Consider the following 17,959-nt stretch of genomic DNA (forward strand, 5'->3'; position numbering starts at 1 on the left):
GGGCTACTTCTGGGAGTTGGTTCTCTCCATTCTTTCATCATACGGGTTTTGAGCATCAAACTCAGGTCCTCAGACTTGGCAGCAAGCCCCCTTAAGGACACCCTCTGAGTCTTCCTGCTGGATTCTTGTTACATTATTTAAAAGATAAGAGTAAAATGCAGAATCTCTTGTTGAAAAGTCATTAAGGAGAAACATTTTCAAGAGGGCAGCAGCCAAGTGTTTAGGCAAGTACTAGGTGTACTCTGAGCATGGGCCTCAGGTGACACAGGCTGTTAGCATCTGGCAGGTGGCATGTCCTCATGTGTGTCAATGATTAATGATGCAGGGCCCTTCCTTCTTTGAGCCCAAGATATACTTGTGGAAAAGGCATTTAACCCTAAAATAACTGCCTAAGAAAGAGTGTGACAGATACTTAAGACACAGTGGTGGGCACCATTGTAGAATATACACCTCAATAAGGAGCATGGGCAAATATGGGCTGCTGGTCCGCTAGGCACTGAAATGTAATTGGGAACGACACCCCTACCCCCTTGGATTGGATGCCTTTTGATAGCTGTTACTACTTAATAAGTCATTTTATATATATAAATAAATAAATAAAATCTTTTGAGTCAGACCTTTAGTATCTGATACTAAAACCCACTTCTGACAAGCATTTCCAACTTTAAATATAGAAGACGCTTCTCATGAATTAGCTCATTAAATACCCACCCAGAGTCTTGGGAGGAGAGGACAACCACTTAGCCTGTTCTTGAATGAGAGCCAGAGGGGTTGAATGACTTTGCTGAGACTATCCTACGATTATCAGCAGTCAGCCCTTTCTGGACCCAGGACCGTAATCCCTAATGTGTCTGTCCTACCAGTGAGGTGATTGGTTTTCCACTCTGGTCTCCAGTGACTGCAAAGACTGGTAAGGTTCCAACAAGGCTGAAGTATGTGAAGCCGTAGGAGGGAAGCCAACCATCCACAACTTCCCTGTCTCCCCCCCACCTCCAAGTGTCAGCTAACCTCTCAGAGTTGAACAGTTTCATCTTTATTGGAGATGAATATGTTAAAAATCGACCTAAAAGCCCAGTGTTGAGACAGTCATGAATGGTATAGAAAAGAGGTTGCCTAGGACTTGAGGTCCTATAAAAATATCAAGTGTTTGGAAAAGGCTTAGCACCCTCATGGCAGAAATGAGCCACCATCCTGTTGGCTTTTCTCAATAGTGTTACTTCATAGCACACAGGGAGACAGGCTTACAGGCCTCCTAGTACAAGATGAAGACTTCATTAGGCTAAAATCTTAGTCCTCCAACCACAGCCCCAGGAGTCTCAGTGTCACCTTAAATAGGTAAGCACTTGACTGACAGCAAACGACTCTACCCTCCAATGCATGCAACAGTGTGTGGGCATTCATACTTCTGCCACTGTAAGTTTAAAATGGGCCAGCTGATCAACTCTCTTTGCCCTGTGCATACTGAGGTAACCTGATTTTAAAATGTTCAAACCTGGAAGGTTCCAGTGGCTGTACTTTGCCAGGCACTGAAACATGAAGAATGACTGTGGCATTTTTATGTTCTCAATAGCTTTTGTTCACTGTTGTGCAGGCAGGGACATATTGATTTTCCAGTCCATTACCCTCACCCAGAGGTGGCCTGTAATGCCCAATAGGAACGCAGTCTGCCCAAGTGTTCTCAGGTGATGGAGCATCTTCCTTCATCATGACACTCACTACCAGTACTTCAACACTGGCTTCCTTTGCCTCGAGGACTGGACTGGATGCTGAGAAAAGGTGGAATGGCTTGTTCATGTGTGCTTTCATTGATTCAGGAGGTAGAGATACCTAACGAAACATTTACAGGTGCACAATTCTATCTCCTGCCACTCCCACCTCCATCCTTTGTAAAGCCAGGAGGATGCTTTCCACTTCTCCCTTCCCACAATCCCTAGAATCATGCAGACAATCAAGCTGGTCTTTTGGGTGCTCCAGTCTTTTCCTGACATCTTGTGAAGAAAGCATTTCCTCCTTAGATGGACAAGCCGATACCCCTTCAGGATGGAATTCTCACCCTTCCTAGGTCTTCTTCATTTCCCATTCCTAAGGCACAGAAAGATAAGGGGGAAGAATCAGTTGTTGAGGGTTCTAGTGGGACGCTCACTACATTCACTATGAATAGCTCCACTGGCCAGGCTAGAGACCATGGAGACCCTGTTCCTCAGTCTCTATGACCTTTAGTCCCTTTCTCCATTCTCAGCAGAATAGTCAGGATAGCTTTTTGTTAAAGTGTGGTGATGGTGACAAGGTCTCCATGTAGATCAGGCTGGCCTTAAATTCATGGTGAGCCTCCTGCTTCAGCCTCTAAAGTGATGGGTTTACATACCTAGACAGGATGTTTATTTTATTTGTTTGTTGGTTGGTTAATTTTGGTTTTTCAAGACAGGGTTTCTCTGTGTAGCCTTGGCTGTTCTGGAACTGGCTCTGTAGACTAAGCTGGCCTCAAACTCACAGAGATCTGCCTGCCTCTGCCTCCTGAGTGTTGGGATTAAAGGCACGTGCCACCACCGGCCAGAATGCTTTTTTTCCCCTTCATTTTTTAAATTGATTTGTTTATTGTATGTGTATGTGTGTTTTGCCTGTTATGTCTGTCTGTGCACTATGTGTGTGCCTGGTACCCATGGAGGTCAGAAGAAGGTATCAGATCCCTGGAATTAGAGATGATTGTAAGCCACCAGGTGGATGCTGGGAAGTGAACCCCAGTCCTCTGCAAGAACAAGTGTCCTTAACCGCCAAGCCATCTCTCCAAATCCCAGAGTGGGCTTTGAAAACTGCAGGTGGCATTTAGAAAACCAGTCTGCTCAAATCTGCGCATTAAGTTCTTCCAGTGGTCTGAAGTCCACAGATGAGGGACTGCTGCAGCCTGTTGACTCAACCTGCTCATCTGTTTTCATGCAGCCTACCAGCTAAGCACATTTCATCGAGTCTTTGAGTGTCTGGAAAAAGTAGCAAAAGAACAGCAGCATTTTGTGACAAGTAAAAGTGATACAGAATTGACATTTCAATGCCTGTCAGTAAAGTTTTATTGGGACACAGTCATATTCTTCATGCGGTAGTTTTTGTCTGGACCTGCTTTCCAGCCACAGTGGCAGAGCTGACAGAGACTATGCAGCCTACAATGTCAAAAATATTTCTTGAGTGCAAAGACCCTCACAGGAAAACTTTGCTGGCTTCTGGGCCTGGCTACTGTGGCCTGGCTGTTCCTTTTTGCCTCTCACATTTAGTGTTCACCCTTCTGCCTACTTGTCCACAAACAAGCGAGGACTTGGCCCGTGCTCTTCTCTTTCTGGATCTTCTCTTCCCATCCCTCCAGCCCCTTTTGGGTTCCTCACACTCCCCTCAGATCTCTGCTTGTATATGGCCCACTGCAAAGGCACCAGCTATCAATGGTTAGAATAACTACCTCGATTGCATTGTGACCTGGCACCACAGTCTTCACTGTGAAATCTTATCTTCCTGAGTCCACAAGACAAAGAAAGGCTTGTTTGGGTTCCTTTCTATATAGCTTCTCATCTTAAAGAAGAGGAAACCTACTGGTCCCCACATTGCTTAAAGATTAGGTGCTTCTAAATCAAACTCCCCAAGCAGAGGTCAGTGTTAGCTTTCACAGTAGCTCATTGGTCTCACTGGCTGAGCTTGATACATATATGGTCTCACTATAGTCCAGGCTGGTCTAGAAACCATGATCCCTCTGCCTCAGATTAGGGTGTGCCACTGTGTCCAGTATTGAACATTTGTTTTTCAGTTCCACACCATCTTACCTGTTATCTTCGGAAACCCAGAAAACCCTGAAGCATGCATAGTTTCTAGGTTTAGCACAAACTCATTTGGGGGCAAAACCTGATGAGGCCAGATATAGGATGTTTTCTGCTCTATGGTGTGGAGTTACTCAGATGCTTGAGAAATGTGTTGGAGTGTTAACAATACATATGCCTTTTTAAAGACCAAGATGTTCTTAACAGCCATCCCCAAGAATTACACAGAAGAGGTTGAGGATCAGTGTCATACAGTGAACCTCAAGCCTGTCTGTTCTTGTGTTGGCGTCGTACTTAGCCTTGCACCAGGCCCATTAACCCCAATCTTGACTTCTACTACCTTGGAATGCTGTTAGGCTCAGAAGCCAGATGGCTATATGCATCCTTTTCTCACTAGGTGGCATTCTGGGTTTTTGGAATGGGTCTTTTATAGAAAGATCCAGATCTGTGCTTTACCATTAGCTGAGCTCTTTCTTGGTTTACCTTGGCCTTCTGTAGCACCCTTCCTTGATTGGAGGTTACAATGGATGGACTCCTCTTCCTCAGCTCAGAGACACAGTTGACAGGGAGAGATTGCTCTGGGATATTGCTTTGGGGCTTGTTTGTAGTTTCCTGTTCATGGCAAACAAACAAAACCATTATGAAGGTGAAATATAGTGCTGTCTATTTGCACCCAACCTGCACTTAAGTATAGGTGAACTTTAGATTAGAAAGCACTAGGCAAACATGCCAGCACTGAACAGGGCAGGGGACAGAAGATGCTGGGGACTGGAGCGGGGGGTAAAGGCAGTGACAGGCAAGGTCACAGAGCTCTCTCTATACATCAGGCAGGCATTGTAAGGATGGACTTTCCCATGAGCCTGTTAAGTAGCCAGTGTACTGATGGGCTTTCCCATGAGCCGGTAAGGTATGTACTGTTTACTAACACCCCATCTTGGGGACTGAATCAGGAAGGTCAAGTTTCTGTGCAAGGCCACATGGCTGCTTAGTGTGAGAGCTGGAATTCAACTTCCATAGTTACACTGTTTCTTTTGTGTGGTGCTGGTAGAGTTGAACACAGAGCTTCATGCATATGTGCTTAACTTTCTCCTAATATTGTCTTACTGTCTACACTATCTTCACCTGTCAAACCTTCTAGATGATTGCTTACTATTCAACTCCATAAGTGTGTGTGCTGTCTACTTTTATGTCAACTGGACACGAGCTTCTGAGAGGAGGGAGCCTCAATTGAGAAGATGCCTCCATAAGATGGGACTTCAGCCAAGCGTGTAGGGCATTTTCCTAATTAGTGATTGATGGGAGAGGGCCCAGCCCATTGTGGGGGGCTGGTGTTACTATGTTCTACTAGAAAGCAAGCTGACAGTCTCTGTAGATGGCTCAGTGGTTAAGAGCACTGGCTGCTCATCTACAGGTCATGAGTTCAATCACCAGATGGCTCACAACCATCTGTAATGCGATCTGGCTCCTTCTGGCCTACAGGCACATACATGCAGGCAGAACACTATACCAAAGCCAACAACAAACAAACAAGAAAGAAAAAACCAACCAAACCAAAAAAAAAAAAAAAACAAGCTGAGCAAGTCAGTAAGCAGCACCCTTGTCTTGTTTGAGTTCCTACCCTGGCTTCCTTCTGTGGCGAGCAGTGACTTAAAGTGTAAGTCAATAGCTTTTTGGTCATGATATTTCATCACAGCAATAGTAACGCTAACAATGCAGTGTGAAACCTTAACATCTAGCCCCAAGGGGTTTAGAAGCAGCAACTGTTATGAAGGAAATAGGTCTAGCTGCTTTCCAAGCCCCCTGTGAATCAGGTTTTCCTCCTGCAAAATGGAGCTAAGGATGCCCCCAAAGAGAGGAAGCATTGTCTGGCTTCAGGTCAGGTGCCCATATGGACTGGCTGGGAACACAGTTCCAGTGCCAGCTCACACTTATCAGACAAGCCAGTTTGGCTGTCCAAGAGCAGGGAGGGGGCATCTAATCATCCAGCAAACACTTGCTATACTCCTATTATCCAGACTCCCATAAGAGGCTAGGGACATGATAAACAGTCTAACTCCCATGTGTTGTTTTCAGTGCTGGGGACTCTAACCTAGTGTCTCATACATGCCAGGCATGTGCTTTACTACAGCACTGCACCCCTATCGCTCAGGTCTTAATAAAAACACAAATACCCAGGGCAGGGGACAGACATGATACAGACAAGGATACAGGCATGCATGTATTCTCTCTCTCTAGTGGTTTGGTATTATACAGGAACCATAGGACCACTGGCAGTTTATAGTAACTTCCTAACGGGGAACCCTGCCCTCCTGGGGACATCTGGCATTTTCTAGAGACAGTTCTGTCAAAACTGGAGTGGGGTGGCTGGGAAGTAGCTGCCCCAAGGACTCACCTGACTCTTGTTTTTGCTGCTCACAGACAGGCCCAGGGCGGGCCCCCCTGCCAGGGACTGTTGCAAGCGTTCCTTCACAGCCACCAGCTTCAGCTCCAGGTCGATTCTCTGCTCTTCCTTGGCACGGCACTGTGCTTCTAGAGCAACCACAGCTTCCTCCAAGGCCTTCGACTTCGCTCCTGAGTCCAGAAACACTGGTGAGAAAAGTCTGTGGGGCCTCAGGTCCGTTGTCTCTCCTAGAGAGCCTTCCCAGCAGTGTGCGTGCAGTTATAAGACAGATTTTGAGGTAGGTTACCAGCCACACTCTGTAGTGTGGTCTTTATCTGCCTAGCCTCCATCTTCAGGAAAGAGTATCTTAATATTTCACTGCAAAACCATTGTTGCCCTCTTATCCCTCTAGTTTGAGTGGGTGGGTCCCATGTAACTTGGGGGCCTGGTCGGTGATCACCTCTCATCTTCCATTCACAGTGATTGGTTCAGAATATAGAGTTGGTCCAAATGGAGTGACTCCTGAGATTTTGGTGGTGGTCACTGGGAAGAGACGCCTTTTTTTGCTGGGATGCCTTGAGGACTGGGTGAAGGCTTGTGCTGTGTAGCCACTACGTCACTAAGAGGAAGAGACTGAAAGCATTTGTTTCCCTATATTTCACTACACGTATCTGATCTCTCAGTTTGCAGTTTGCAGTTTTGTGTGTGATTTTGGTTTCTGTTACTTGGGTACTGAGCCAGGTTTTCCAGGACGACCCTGCTGCTGATTTAGTGTAAACCGACAGAACTTCATTAATACTTCGGTCAAGCAAAGAAGATCCATTTGTGTGGGGGTGGGGGATGGGGGTGGAGATTGAAGCTAAGGGCTTGTACACTAGGAAGGGCTCTGTCACAGGGCTACATCCACAGTCTCCCATTTAAAAATAAAAATCTTAAAATCAAAACAGGGTCTCATGTAGTCCAGGCTTGCCTCAGACTGTACAGTGGAAAATGCCTGCCTCCAAAGTGCTGGGATTATGGTGTGAGCCATCACGCCTGGATTATGTAGTACTGGGGATTGAACCTAGGGCTTTGTAACTGCCAGGCAGGAATTCATTCTATCAATGAGCCACAGCTTTAGCTAGCTCAGTCCAGAATCATCTCCATCCTTTAACTTCCACTAGAAGGTTTTTACAGTCATGTTAAATGCAGTCATTCATTGCTTTAGTAGTTGTTTATTGAATTCTTACTACAGACCAAGCACTGTCCTGGACTCTTGATATGGATCAGTGAAGAAAACAGGCAAAGATCTTCCATTTATAAATCTTATATGTACGTGTGTATGACAAATATAAGTAAAAGTAATGATATAACAGCTTATGTATACTGCAAATTGATATAGACAAAAAACATTGGTTAGGATAGTTAGTCTGTTCCAAATCATGGTTCTTACCTCTACAAAGTTCCTGTCCTTTGTTCGTTTGTTTATTTGTATGGGGGGATTGAGTCCAAGGACTTACACATACATGCCAGACCAGTGCTCCACCACTGACTTATATCCCTAGCCCCACAATTTTTCTTGTACTGAAACCAAAATGCTTTCCTTGCCAACTTGCTGTGTGTTTATTCTCTCTTTCTTTCAGTTTTTTTTCCTTTGATACAGGGTCTCATTATGTAACCTTGGCTCTCCTAGAACTTTCTATATAGACAAAGCTGGCCTCACAGAGATCTATTTGCCTCTGCCACCTGAGTGCTCCACCACACACAGTTCCATGTGTTTATTCTCTGATTTACCAGAGGTCCTCATCTTAGGCCCATTATGATCTACAGATGAATGGGCTCTAGGGCTGGGCCTCCCCTTATTGAGTCAGGGTGGTCTCAGGCTGAGCCACCCTTGTGCACTCAGGGCCACACCTCAGAAGGTACCTGGGTTGCTCCGGATGGCTTCCTTCAGCTCCTTCTTCTCCTGTCGCAAAGCCATCAGTTCTGTCCGAATCATCTCCTTCTCTTTTTCCAGCCTCTCTTTTTCTACCAGGTACCTTCGGGCATCCTCCTCAGCCCGGTTCTTGCCATACTTGTATTGATTGGCACCTGCAGAGATACAGAACATCTCACTAGGAAGGAACAGTGAGGTAGCACAGCACAGGGACTCAGAACCAGGCAGATCACGGTTTGAGTTTTCTCTACTGGATGTGTGTTGTCAGACCCAAATGATTGGTGTGCTTTTGCACTTTCCCCCCAAGCCTCAGCGTTCTGATGCACAAATAAAGACAGTGATAAATTTGGCTTCCAGGATACACGAGATAGTCAAGGAAAAGTACTTACTATAGTACCTGGCAAGTGATGACGTTTAGTGAATGTTAGAAAATAACGATAGTCGTTTCATAATAAAGCAAAATTTGTGATGCATGACCCATATTGCTTTATAGAAAGTATACTTTGAATGAGTCAAGCCTCAGGTTATTTATGCTAAAGGAAGACATCTACATGTAACTCAGATCAGATCCATGCCAGGGTCAGGCCCTGCTCAGTGTGCTGCTGGGGAAGGGTGGGAAGAGAGAAAGCCCCAGCGTGTACTGTAGGCCCACCATGATGGACAGCAAGCAACTGCACAGAATCATGTTTCTCACTCAGTGTATGCTACACTCATCTACTTGCTTGAATTCCCATCTAACCTTCCTCCATTTTATTATTCGATGTGTACCTTACTTGATCCTACTTAATATTAGCTGTTTGTTTATTACTCTATTGTACTGATGAGGAAGCCAGGCACAGAAAGATTAGGTTCCACTGTGAATGGCACTAGAGACAAGTTGTACATGTGTTTGTCTGACTCTAGGTGATGAGGTCAGGAATGCAGAATCTTTATAGGTAACATCAGTGGCCTTGGAAGATAGCCATCTATGCAACAGGAGATGGCCTAGACACCACAGCTGCTGACTTGGACTCCAGCTTCCAAAGCTAGGAGAATTGAGCTGTTGCTTTTAAAAAGGTCATCTTAGGAAGTTTTGCTACAGCAGACTGAGGGCCAAGGCAGGTCTACTCCTGTGTGCCTCTGGATGTCACTGGCCTATACCTTGTGGCCCCTCCAGGAACCCTGTGATTTTAGCAATGGCCCACAGGCCCCTGGGATGGGGATGGGGAGGCCAATAGGCCTAAGCCAGACCAGCCCCATTTTCACAGCTCTTGTAACTTGGGCTCTTGTGAGAGATTTGATTAAAAACAAACAAACAAACAATAACAAAAATCAGGATCTAGGTTTTACCTTTTGTTGTTGTTATTTAGTGATTTCTTTAATCTGATATACTGACTTCAGTTTTCTACTTTGCTTATTCATTGATATTTATTTATTTATTTATTTAAGACAAGGTCTCATTATGTAGCACTGGCTGTCCTGGAACTCACTAAGTAGACCAAGTTGACTTCGAACTCACATAGATCTGCCTGCCTCTGCCTCCTGGGTGCTGGGGTTCAAGGCATGAGCCACTATGTCAGGTGAATTCTATTTTTTCACAACAGGTCAGCACTAGCTGACCTTTTCATTAGTGCAGACAAGGCTGGCCTGGAACTTGGATGAGTCTCCTGAGCACTGGGGCTGCAGCAAGTCAATTACATGAAGAACAGTTTTCCATTTTAAAACAGGTTTTTTTCAAAGCCCTTATTTCCGGTGCCTCTCAAGAACGCTACACATCCCTCCCTCCTACTGATGGAACTAGACAGGGGAAAGGACTTGTTCAAAGTCACATAACAGTGTCTCAGGCAAGTGAGGAGTGGAAGACAGATGTCTTGGGAGCAATGATTTATATATACTAATGCAATGGAGATAGGGGACAGAAAGGTTTTTTTTTTTTTTTTTTTTTTTTTTAATAAGTCTTCAAAAGGCTAGGTGTGGTGGTGCACAACTCCAGTACTGGGGAGGCAGAGGCAGGCAGATCTTTGAGTTCGAGGCCAGCCTGGTCTACAGAATGACTTCCAGAGAAACTCTGTCTCAAAAAACAAAACAAAAAAGTCTTCAAAAAGCAAAGGTAGGGGAAAAGAAACCTTAAGAAACAGTACATTATCCTATGGGGAGCTGGCTTGTTCTAGGATGGTCCCCTGTGTGATCTGGGGCACACAGTGCACAGATGGGGACACAGAAGTGAGCTGTGGATCTGTGACACCCCAGCTCAGGGACTGTGGAGGGAGTGGTTAGCTGCTTACTACCCTAGGTCAGAGACCATAAACTCAGGCCTTCTTGAAAAAACAGGATTAGAGATGAGCTCTCTCTCTCTCTCTCTTTTCCACTCCCCTACATTTACTTAGATATACCTGTGTATGCTTATATACTTTGAAGCACTCAACTATTATACAGATAATGCTCATGCAGTATAAAAACATTTTAATTAGCAGCTAGTATTAAGAATTCATATGCCTTTAATCCCAGCACTCATGAGGCGGAGGCAAGCAGAGATTTGAGTTCTAAGCCAACCTGGTCTACAGAGTGAGTTCTAGAACATCCAGGGACACACAGGGAAAACACTATCTCAAAAGTAAAAGAGAAATCACATGAAGTTAAGTTTTTGGCCTTTTGAATAATCAGTAAATGCCGAGTGAGGGATCTCGGGTAAGTCAGGTAGGGTCTACCTCTAGAACAGGATCTAAGCACTCTAGCCTCTCTGCAAACCTCCCTCTGCTATTCATTTGCTCTTTGCCCTTACCACCACGCTCCTACTGTTAAATTCTTTTTGTTTCTCTTGCTGTGATGGGGATTGGGATCTTAAGCACTCCCACGCTGCCTATCCCCCATTATTTTCCTTAGGGTAGAGTATTTGCTGATGGACCTCTTTTACCCATTTTGTTCCCTCACTCCGGGAGTGTGGTATTGAGACCCCTGAGCAGGAAAAGACCACAGAACTCACTGGAGGCATGGCGTTTGACTTTGACCTGTGGGTCCACACGATGGGACTTCTCACTGCAGGAGGAGGCATGGCGCTTCACTTGAGCCCCCATGGGGCGCTGGGGCTCCTCATCCTGGGCAAGGGGGGTAGAGGAAGAAGACTGAGTGCAGGAAGGGTTCCGTCCATTCAGACAGGGAGCTTCTGGCCAGCACCTGAGATCTTGGCCTTCCACACACAGCAGCTCTCTACAGTTTACAGGTTGCCTTCACTAGCACCATTCATTCGAACCTTATGGTAAAAGGCAACCTTAAGCTGGAGTACTTACTGAGAGACCAATGAGAAGGCTCGGGAAACTGCGTGTGCCTGTGTTTGTTACAGGCGTTTTGTTCACATATCATTTGAAAGATTCTTCTAGTTTCTGAATTGCTAATACAGTTTTCCATCAGAAGAGGGAAAGGAGGGAAGTAATGGCTTGGAAGACAGGAGCCAATGTCAGAAGTGATGCATCTTACTAAACTGGCTGCATTTTTGCTTGAAGAGTATTTCCCATGCTGCAAGTCCAGCCAAGGCCTTGATGTGATACATACTGTCATGTAACCATCTTATTAGGAATGACAATGTTACTTCTCTGCCTGCTGGGCACTGTGCCCCTTCCTCCTTCTTCCTTCCTTCCTTCCTTCCTTCCTTCCTTCCTTCCTTCCTTCCTTCCTTCCTCGTTTCCTTCCTAACATGAATCATTTCATTTTGTTCTCAAAACACTCCTGAGAAGGACCCACACACCCACGTGGAGTTGGGAAGCTGGGGATCTGAAAAGCAAAGTGAAGTTTCCCTTTGACTCCAGCTTTCATATCTGAAGTGCTTAGTTTTTTTTTTTTTGAAACAGGGTCTTACTATGTGTAGCTATGGCTGTCCTGGAACTCACTATGTAGACCAGGCTGGCCTCGAAATCAGAGATTCATCTGTCTCTGCCTCCAGAGTGCTGGGATTAAAGGTGTGCACCACCACACCCAGCTATATCTGAAGTGTGAAACTATCCAGCTACTAGCTTCTTTGCAACTGAGCAAAACCTTCAAGTTGCATTCAAGAAAGACCTTGGGAATAAAAGGGCGGGCTGGGTACGTTTCTAAAAAGGGGAATCATGGAAGTGAGGGCACAAAGTATCATCTAGTCCAGGAAGGGCCCTGGCTCACAGATGTGCCCTGTCCTTGGCAGCTTTGTTCCGTCTCTTCTAGATGCAAGGCCACCAGTGTGCCTGTCTTCTGGTTCTTCCCCAGGAGAAGGCACAGGGCGTGGCACTGAGAGGAGGTGGGTTTAGTGAAGTCAGTTTCTCTGAAGCAAAGGATAAAGTGGGCAATGAAGGGGAAAGAAGAAAGGGCAGGCATGTTACTAAGCGGGGTCACTAGACCATACCTGCACCTTTTCATAGGGAACTTCATCGTAGACACGGGGCTCAGGCCACTGATCCTGGCAGGATTGTGCATACCTAGAACATGAAAGGTACAGTGTTGTTGGTGACACTTTGTGGCTTATGCTGCCTTCCTGTCTTCTCTCATTTGATGCTGGGCAGTGGTTTTTGTTTTTTTATTTTTTACTCATTTTGTTTATTTTTATGTGCACTGGTGTTTTGCCTGCATGTATGTCTGCGTGAGTGTGTCAGGTCTCCTGGAACTACCATGTGGGGGCTGGGAATTGATCCTGGTCCTCTGGAAGAGCAGCCAGTGCTCTTAATCACTGAGGCATCTCTCCAGTCCCTGGCAGCAGTTTTACTGCCTAGACACCTGTGAGTCTTACAAGTTGACAACAGGTGGCTTATTCCCACCATCCTTTGTGAGTCAGATGGCAGGCTTCAGGCCAAGCCAACCCACACTAGTGAAGGTGCCATCTGTCCCAAGAAAGCTGGCTTCCTGAGCTTGCCCGCCCCTTCCATTCAGTGCTCAAGGCTGCATGCAGAGCCTGGTAATGGAGCTGAGGCAGGAATCCCCCCACAGGATTGGGCCATGGAACTACCCTTACAGAAAGGAGTTGCGTCCAGCACTGACAATACTGGTTAAGGTCTCCACATCTACGTAGTCATAGTGCAGCGCCTCTGGGGTAACTTTGGAGCCCATCTCTACCAGCAGCAGCCCAAGCCAGCGGCCCATGTCCTCTGAACAGCTTGCCTGGGAAGAGGAGGCACAATGGAGTTCACTTTCACAGCGTGAAGCCTCTGGCTGCTTGCTCATGTCAGAGAACCACACAAATATTTGTAAGTACTCAGTACTTAGTGATGGAGGAAGAGTTAGACTAGACACACATGCAGAAATCCGAGGCTCCTGAATTCTCTCAAGCATCCGCTCAAAAAGCTACTTCCTCCCAGGAATCCTCCCTGATCACTTCTATGTCACACCCCTACCCTCCACTCTCTGGGGTTTTATATCTGACCATTTGGATGTAAAAACAACATTTAGGTGTTCTCAAAACTTCTTCCTTCCCTCTCCTTCTTCCATACTGGGGATCAAACCCAGAGCACCTTTGTGTATTCAAGGCCTGGCTTTACCATTGAGCCACATCCCTAGTCTGAAAACACATTATTTTAAAGTTACTTTTATGTTATGTGTGTGGCTGATTGTTTTGCCTGCATGCATATATGTGTAATGCATTAATGTTTTGTGTCTGCAGATGCCAGAAGAGTGTATCCAATTCCCTAGAACTGGAGTTACAGATGGTTGTGAGCCAGTTTGTGGGTGCTAGGAATCACAAGAGGGTTCTCTGCCAAAGCAACAAATGCTTTTAACTGCTGAGCCACCTCTCCAGCCTCCATGTTTACATTCCTCTAAATAGGAAATTGCTCATGTAACTCAAAACTTTCTTAGACTATAGTTACCTAAGTATTACAGTACAATTTATAGGAAAATTCCCCAGAACTGCTGGCTAGTTAAACATATCCTGAAATTGTGCATTATCGAAAAATCAGTTAGCGAGTAATGACAAACTTAAAGAAATAAATGAAGCATCATCTTAAGGGGGGGGAATCCCCTTGAAAACTCTATGTAAGTTATGGGATATGTGCATTGGTGGCACACTCCTTTAATCCCAGCACTGGGGAGGCAGAGGCAGGCAGATCTCTGTGAGTTCGAGGCCAGCCTGGTCTACCAAGCTACTTCCAGGACAGGCTCCAAAACTACACAGAGAAACCCTGTCTCGAAAAACCAAGGAAAAAAAAAAAAAAAAAAAAAAAAAAAAAAGAAAGAAAGAAAGAAAAAGAAAAGAAAGAAACTCAACAGGAAGATAGTTTTTGAAACTGAAAAACAATGAGGCAGATGGGGAGGGTACTAGCACTCTTGAGCCTTGAAAAGCACATAGCCGCCCTGGCCTCTGTCTGTCTATAACGTGGGCAGGTGGACCTTTGAACTTTCCTGTGTCAACATTTTGAATTCTAAGCATCCAAGGTGCTGTCACATGGAGGGTTGCCTTCCTGCTCTGAACAACCTCAGAGAGGAGGGTGGGGCCAGCAGGTGGGAAGGTCAGCGAGCAGACACCACTCATGCACAGTTTGTTCAATGCGTGCTTGCTGAGCTCACAGTGTGTGCGGGGATCTAGAAAAAGAAACGTTATATAACAACACGGCTGCAGCCCTGCCAGTGTGGAGGGAGCTGGGAGGACTTTAACCCTGTGGGGGACTCTGTAGAGACTGGAGTTGCTCCGTGGGAGTGACAGGCACCTTGACAGGCAGTGGCTTTCTGAGGTGGATGACTCCTGCTGGGAAGGTCCAGAATCAGATCCTAGTCAGACCACAGGAGATGCCTGCCGGACCTGGAACTTTAAGGTCAGGGCAAATAAGCAAACCTGGGCTCTAGAATTAGGGCTGCCAAAATTAGGATATAAAGACACAGGGCGCTCTGTTAGGTTTGAACTTCAGATACACAAGCAACCTTTCAGTGTAGGTGTGTCTCCGAATCACCCAGGCTACTTTCATATTAAAAACACGATTCCTTGTTTATTTGGAATTCAAGCATTCCCTGATGTTTCCTATGTTACCTCACAAGCAAGTTGGGTTCTTCCCCCAAAGTTCCTGTGGTAGAATAGCAACAAGACCCCCCCACCCCATCCCCCACCCCAAAGGCTCTTTTCTCACCTCCAGGATGGCCACCTCCTGCCTGTTGCGTAGGATCCTGAAGGCAAATGGGTGCCTGGGTCCAAAGCCTGGGGCTACCTCACAGCCCCCGAGGGCAATGGCATTCACGTGGGTATGTAGGTCGGTGCGGTCTTTGTGGAAATAGAGAGTGTTGCACTTGAGGCGGCACCATCGTTCCTTCCAGCCTTGGTTAACCAACACATTTAGGTACCCTGGAACAAAGACACAGTGGAATGACCTCGTTATAGCTCCTTGTGCAAAGGCTCTGAGAGATATCTACACGAACCTGTGATCTAGCTGGCAGGAAGGCCTGGCACCTTAGGCATCCTCCTCTTTGAGTCTCGGCTGTCTAGCTGTGATCTCACATCGATGATGCTATTCATGCATCCTTTTACAGCCTCAGGACCACTCCAAGTGTGATGGAAATGGCTGACACTATTAGAGAAGATGTAGGAAAGCTACAACTGCCCCTCCACTGCCCCAAATAGAATTTGTTACTGAAAGATGGAAAATGATGGATGATGCTGGCACCTAGTGGCAGCATGTAGAAATGCCAACATCTAGCCACAGTAAGGATTGATTTCTACACCTAAGCAGAAGGCTAGCTAGCTGCACAGCTGACTACAGATAGAATTAGATTCTCCTCTAATCATTTTAGGTTTCTTGCAGACAAGGCTGGCCTCTAACTCACAGAGATCCGTCTGCCTCTGCTTCCCGAGTGCTGGGATTAGAGATGTGTGTCGCCATTGATAGGCTATAATTATAGCTTTTAAACTAATATAGTATTTCTGCATACTTGAAATAGAAGATTTTATTTTCTGCTATGCTGCGTATGGAACCTGGGATCTCACACAGCTAGGCAAATGCTCTGTCATTGAGACACACCCTTATCCCCTTTAAAACAGGTGATTATCTACTGGGTTATAGCATATGGACCACGGCATTTGTATGAAACAGGTAATGCATTCTCTGCCAGGCACTTTTTACTAGCATGCATTTATCTTAAAAGTACTTAATATTTTTATAGTAATTTCCTTATCAGACTAGGTATAATCTATATAAGTTATATCTTTATGTACATAAACCAGAAACCACTGCTTTTCAAAGTGCTTGACCCTGCCAGCAAGCAATTCCAGCCTCTGCATAGTTTTCCCACACGGAGTTAAACTCCTTCCAGCTCCATAAAGGTAGCAGATGTGTTTTTGTGTAACTTTTACCTTTTCTAGCTTACAAAGGCAGGATATAAGCTACATATACATATAAATGAAACCTATATACTTTTGCCATTTGTTTTTTTCAGATGGGGCCCATGTAGTTCAGGCTCACCCCTGGCCTTGAACTTGCTATGTAGACACAGATGGTCTCAAACCTGCTGCTTCTGGCTCCCTAGTTTTGGAATTACGGGTATGTAGTACCAAGGCTAGCATACCTGGCATGTTAAACGCTGTGGATTTTCTCCTCTTCATATTAGCACAGGAAACTAAAGCCTATAGAGGGATGGTGGTTTGATTGAGTTCACAGGAATTCTAGATAAGATGGTCAACGGATTTCCCCTTTCCTAGGTGTGGATGTTGACAGAGTGGAGTCTAGCTATCCAGAGGAAAGGGCCAGGGTCCCTGCACTGACAGTTTCCTGGAATCAGCTCCGGGAACCTGGGTTCAGGGGCATGCCCTACCTTCTTCTCTGAGTCAGGACTTACCACAGCACGGAACCTCATTCTCACTGGAGAATGTCTGCAGGTCCTCAGCCAGCGCCTTCTTCTTGGAGAAACTGATGATGCGCGTGATCTTTCGGCCTGCAGCCCTGCTCATGGAGCCCTTTAGCTCAGCGAGGCTATTCTTCTTCCCTTTGCCTGGTAGCATAGGAGTGGGTCACAGGGATGGGGAAGGAGGCCATGTTCCCAGTTTTACCCATCTCTGGCCTTCCCAGCAGCCCTTGCAATCTACACACTGAGACTAGCCTGTGATCCCAGGTATGAAAGACCCAGGGGCCTTACTCAGGTCCCCAGGACCTGCAAAATCCCTCCCATCTTTGACATGCTCCTGCATGGACAAGTGGAAACTCCTACCATGTTCACAGGCTTCTCGGCGGCTGAGGGTGGAGCTGCTGTCATTCATACCCAGGCTGTCAGAGTCTGAATTCTGTTTCTCTTGGGACAATCTCTGGGGAAGGACACAGACAGCTTCATATCAGGGGGACTCTCAGAAGAACTCCCTTATTTGTGCAGTCTTCTTTCAATTCTCCAAGCAATAGTTATCATGTACTTGATACCACACCAGTATTATCAAGAAGGTAGTGATGACTTACACATGGTCATATCTTTATGTTACAGTCTACCGGAAGAGTGAGATCATTAATTACAATGCATTGACAGCAATGTCCTGGAATATGCACTCTATCTGGCAGGTGACAGGGAGAAGGACAAGCATTTATGTGGGATGTGGATGTAATCCAGTAGCATTGTAGGGATGGACAAGGGGGGCAACCTTGGATGCTGAAGAGCCCCTGTGCAAGCTAATCAGGATGAAGTTCCAGAAAGGGATGACAGCATACAGGAAAAAAGGGTGAGCTAAAATATGTTTTCAAAGGAGTTGTGATAAGATCAATGATCAGTAGACATCCATTACAATTCTACCCTGAATAAGAGAATGAAGGAACATGAACACACACACACACACACACACACACACACACACACACACACACACACACACTTTTGTTGCCAGTCTATGAGTAATCATACTTTCACTGATTCATTAATAAACTCATATGCTACAAGGAGGTAGAACAGAAATTATGGAAGGAATTATACCAC

At 45.7% G+C, this 17,959-nt stretch overlaps 1 protein-coding gene across 2 annotated transcripts in view; it reads right to left on the minus strand.

Annotated features, from left to right (window-relative positions):
* Positions 1-1,011: 1,011 nt before the first annotated feature.
* The window catches only part of Afap1l1 (actin filament associated protein 1 like 1), a 53,152-nt gene continuing 36,204 nt past the window's right edge, over positions 1,012-17,959 (minus strand). For both annotated transcript variants that reach the window (XM_051200747.1, XM_051200748.1), the window contains 10 exons: positions 17,213-17,306; positions 16,844-16,996; positions 15,145-15,356; positions 13,044-13,189; positions 12,441-12,513; positions 11,052-11,163; positions 8,080-8,244; positions 6,187-6,365; positions 4,278-4,406; positions 1,012-2,082 (listed from right to left, as the gene is read on the minus strand). In XM_051200747.1, coding sequence (XP_051056704.1) covers positions 2,059-2,082; positions 4,278-4,406; positions 6,187-6,365; positions 8,080-8,244; positions 11,052-11,163; positions 12,441-12,513; positions 13,044-13,189; positions 15,145-15,356; positions 16,844-16,996; positions 17,213-17,306 — 1,287 coding nt within the window. In that variant the 3' untranslated portion in view covers positions 1,012-2,058. The remainder of the gene's footprint in view (positions 2,083-4,277; positions 4,407-6,186; positions 6,366-8,079; positions 8,245-11,051; positions 11,164-12,440; positions 12,514-13,043; positions 13,190-15,144; positions 15,357-16,843; positions 16,997-17,212; positions 17,307-17,959) is intronic.

Source organism: Phodopus roborovskii, unplaced genomic scaffold (genome assembly GCF_943737965.1).
Source record: "Phodopus roborovskii unplaced genomic scaffold, PHOROB, whole genome shotgun sequence".
Classification (NCBI taxonomy): domain Eukaryota; kingdom Metazoa; phylum Chordata; class Mammalia; order Rodentia; family Cricetidae; genus Phodopus; species Phodopus roborovskii.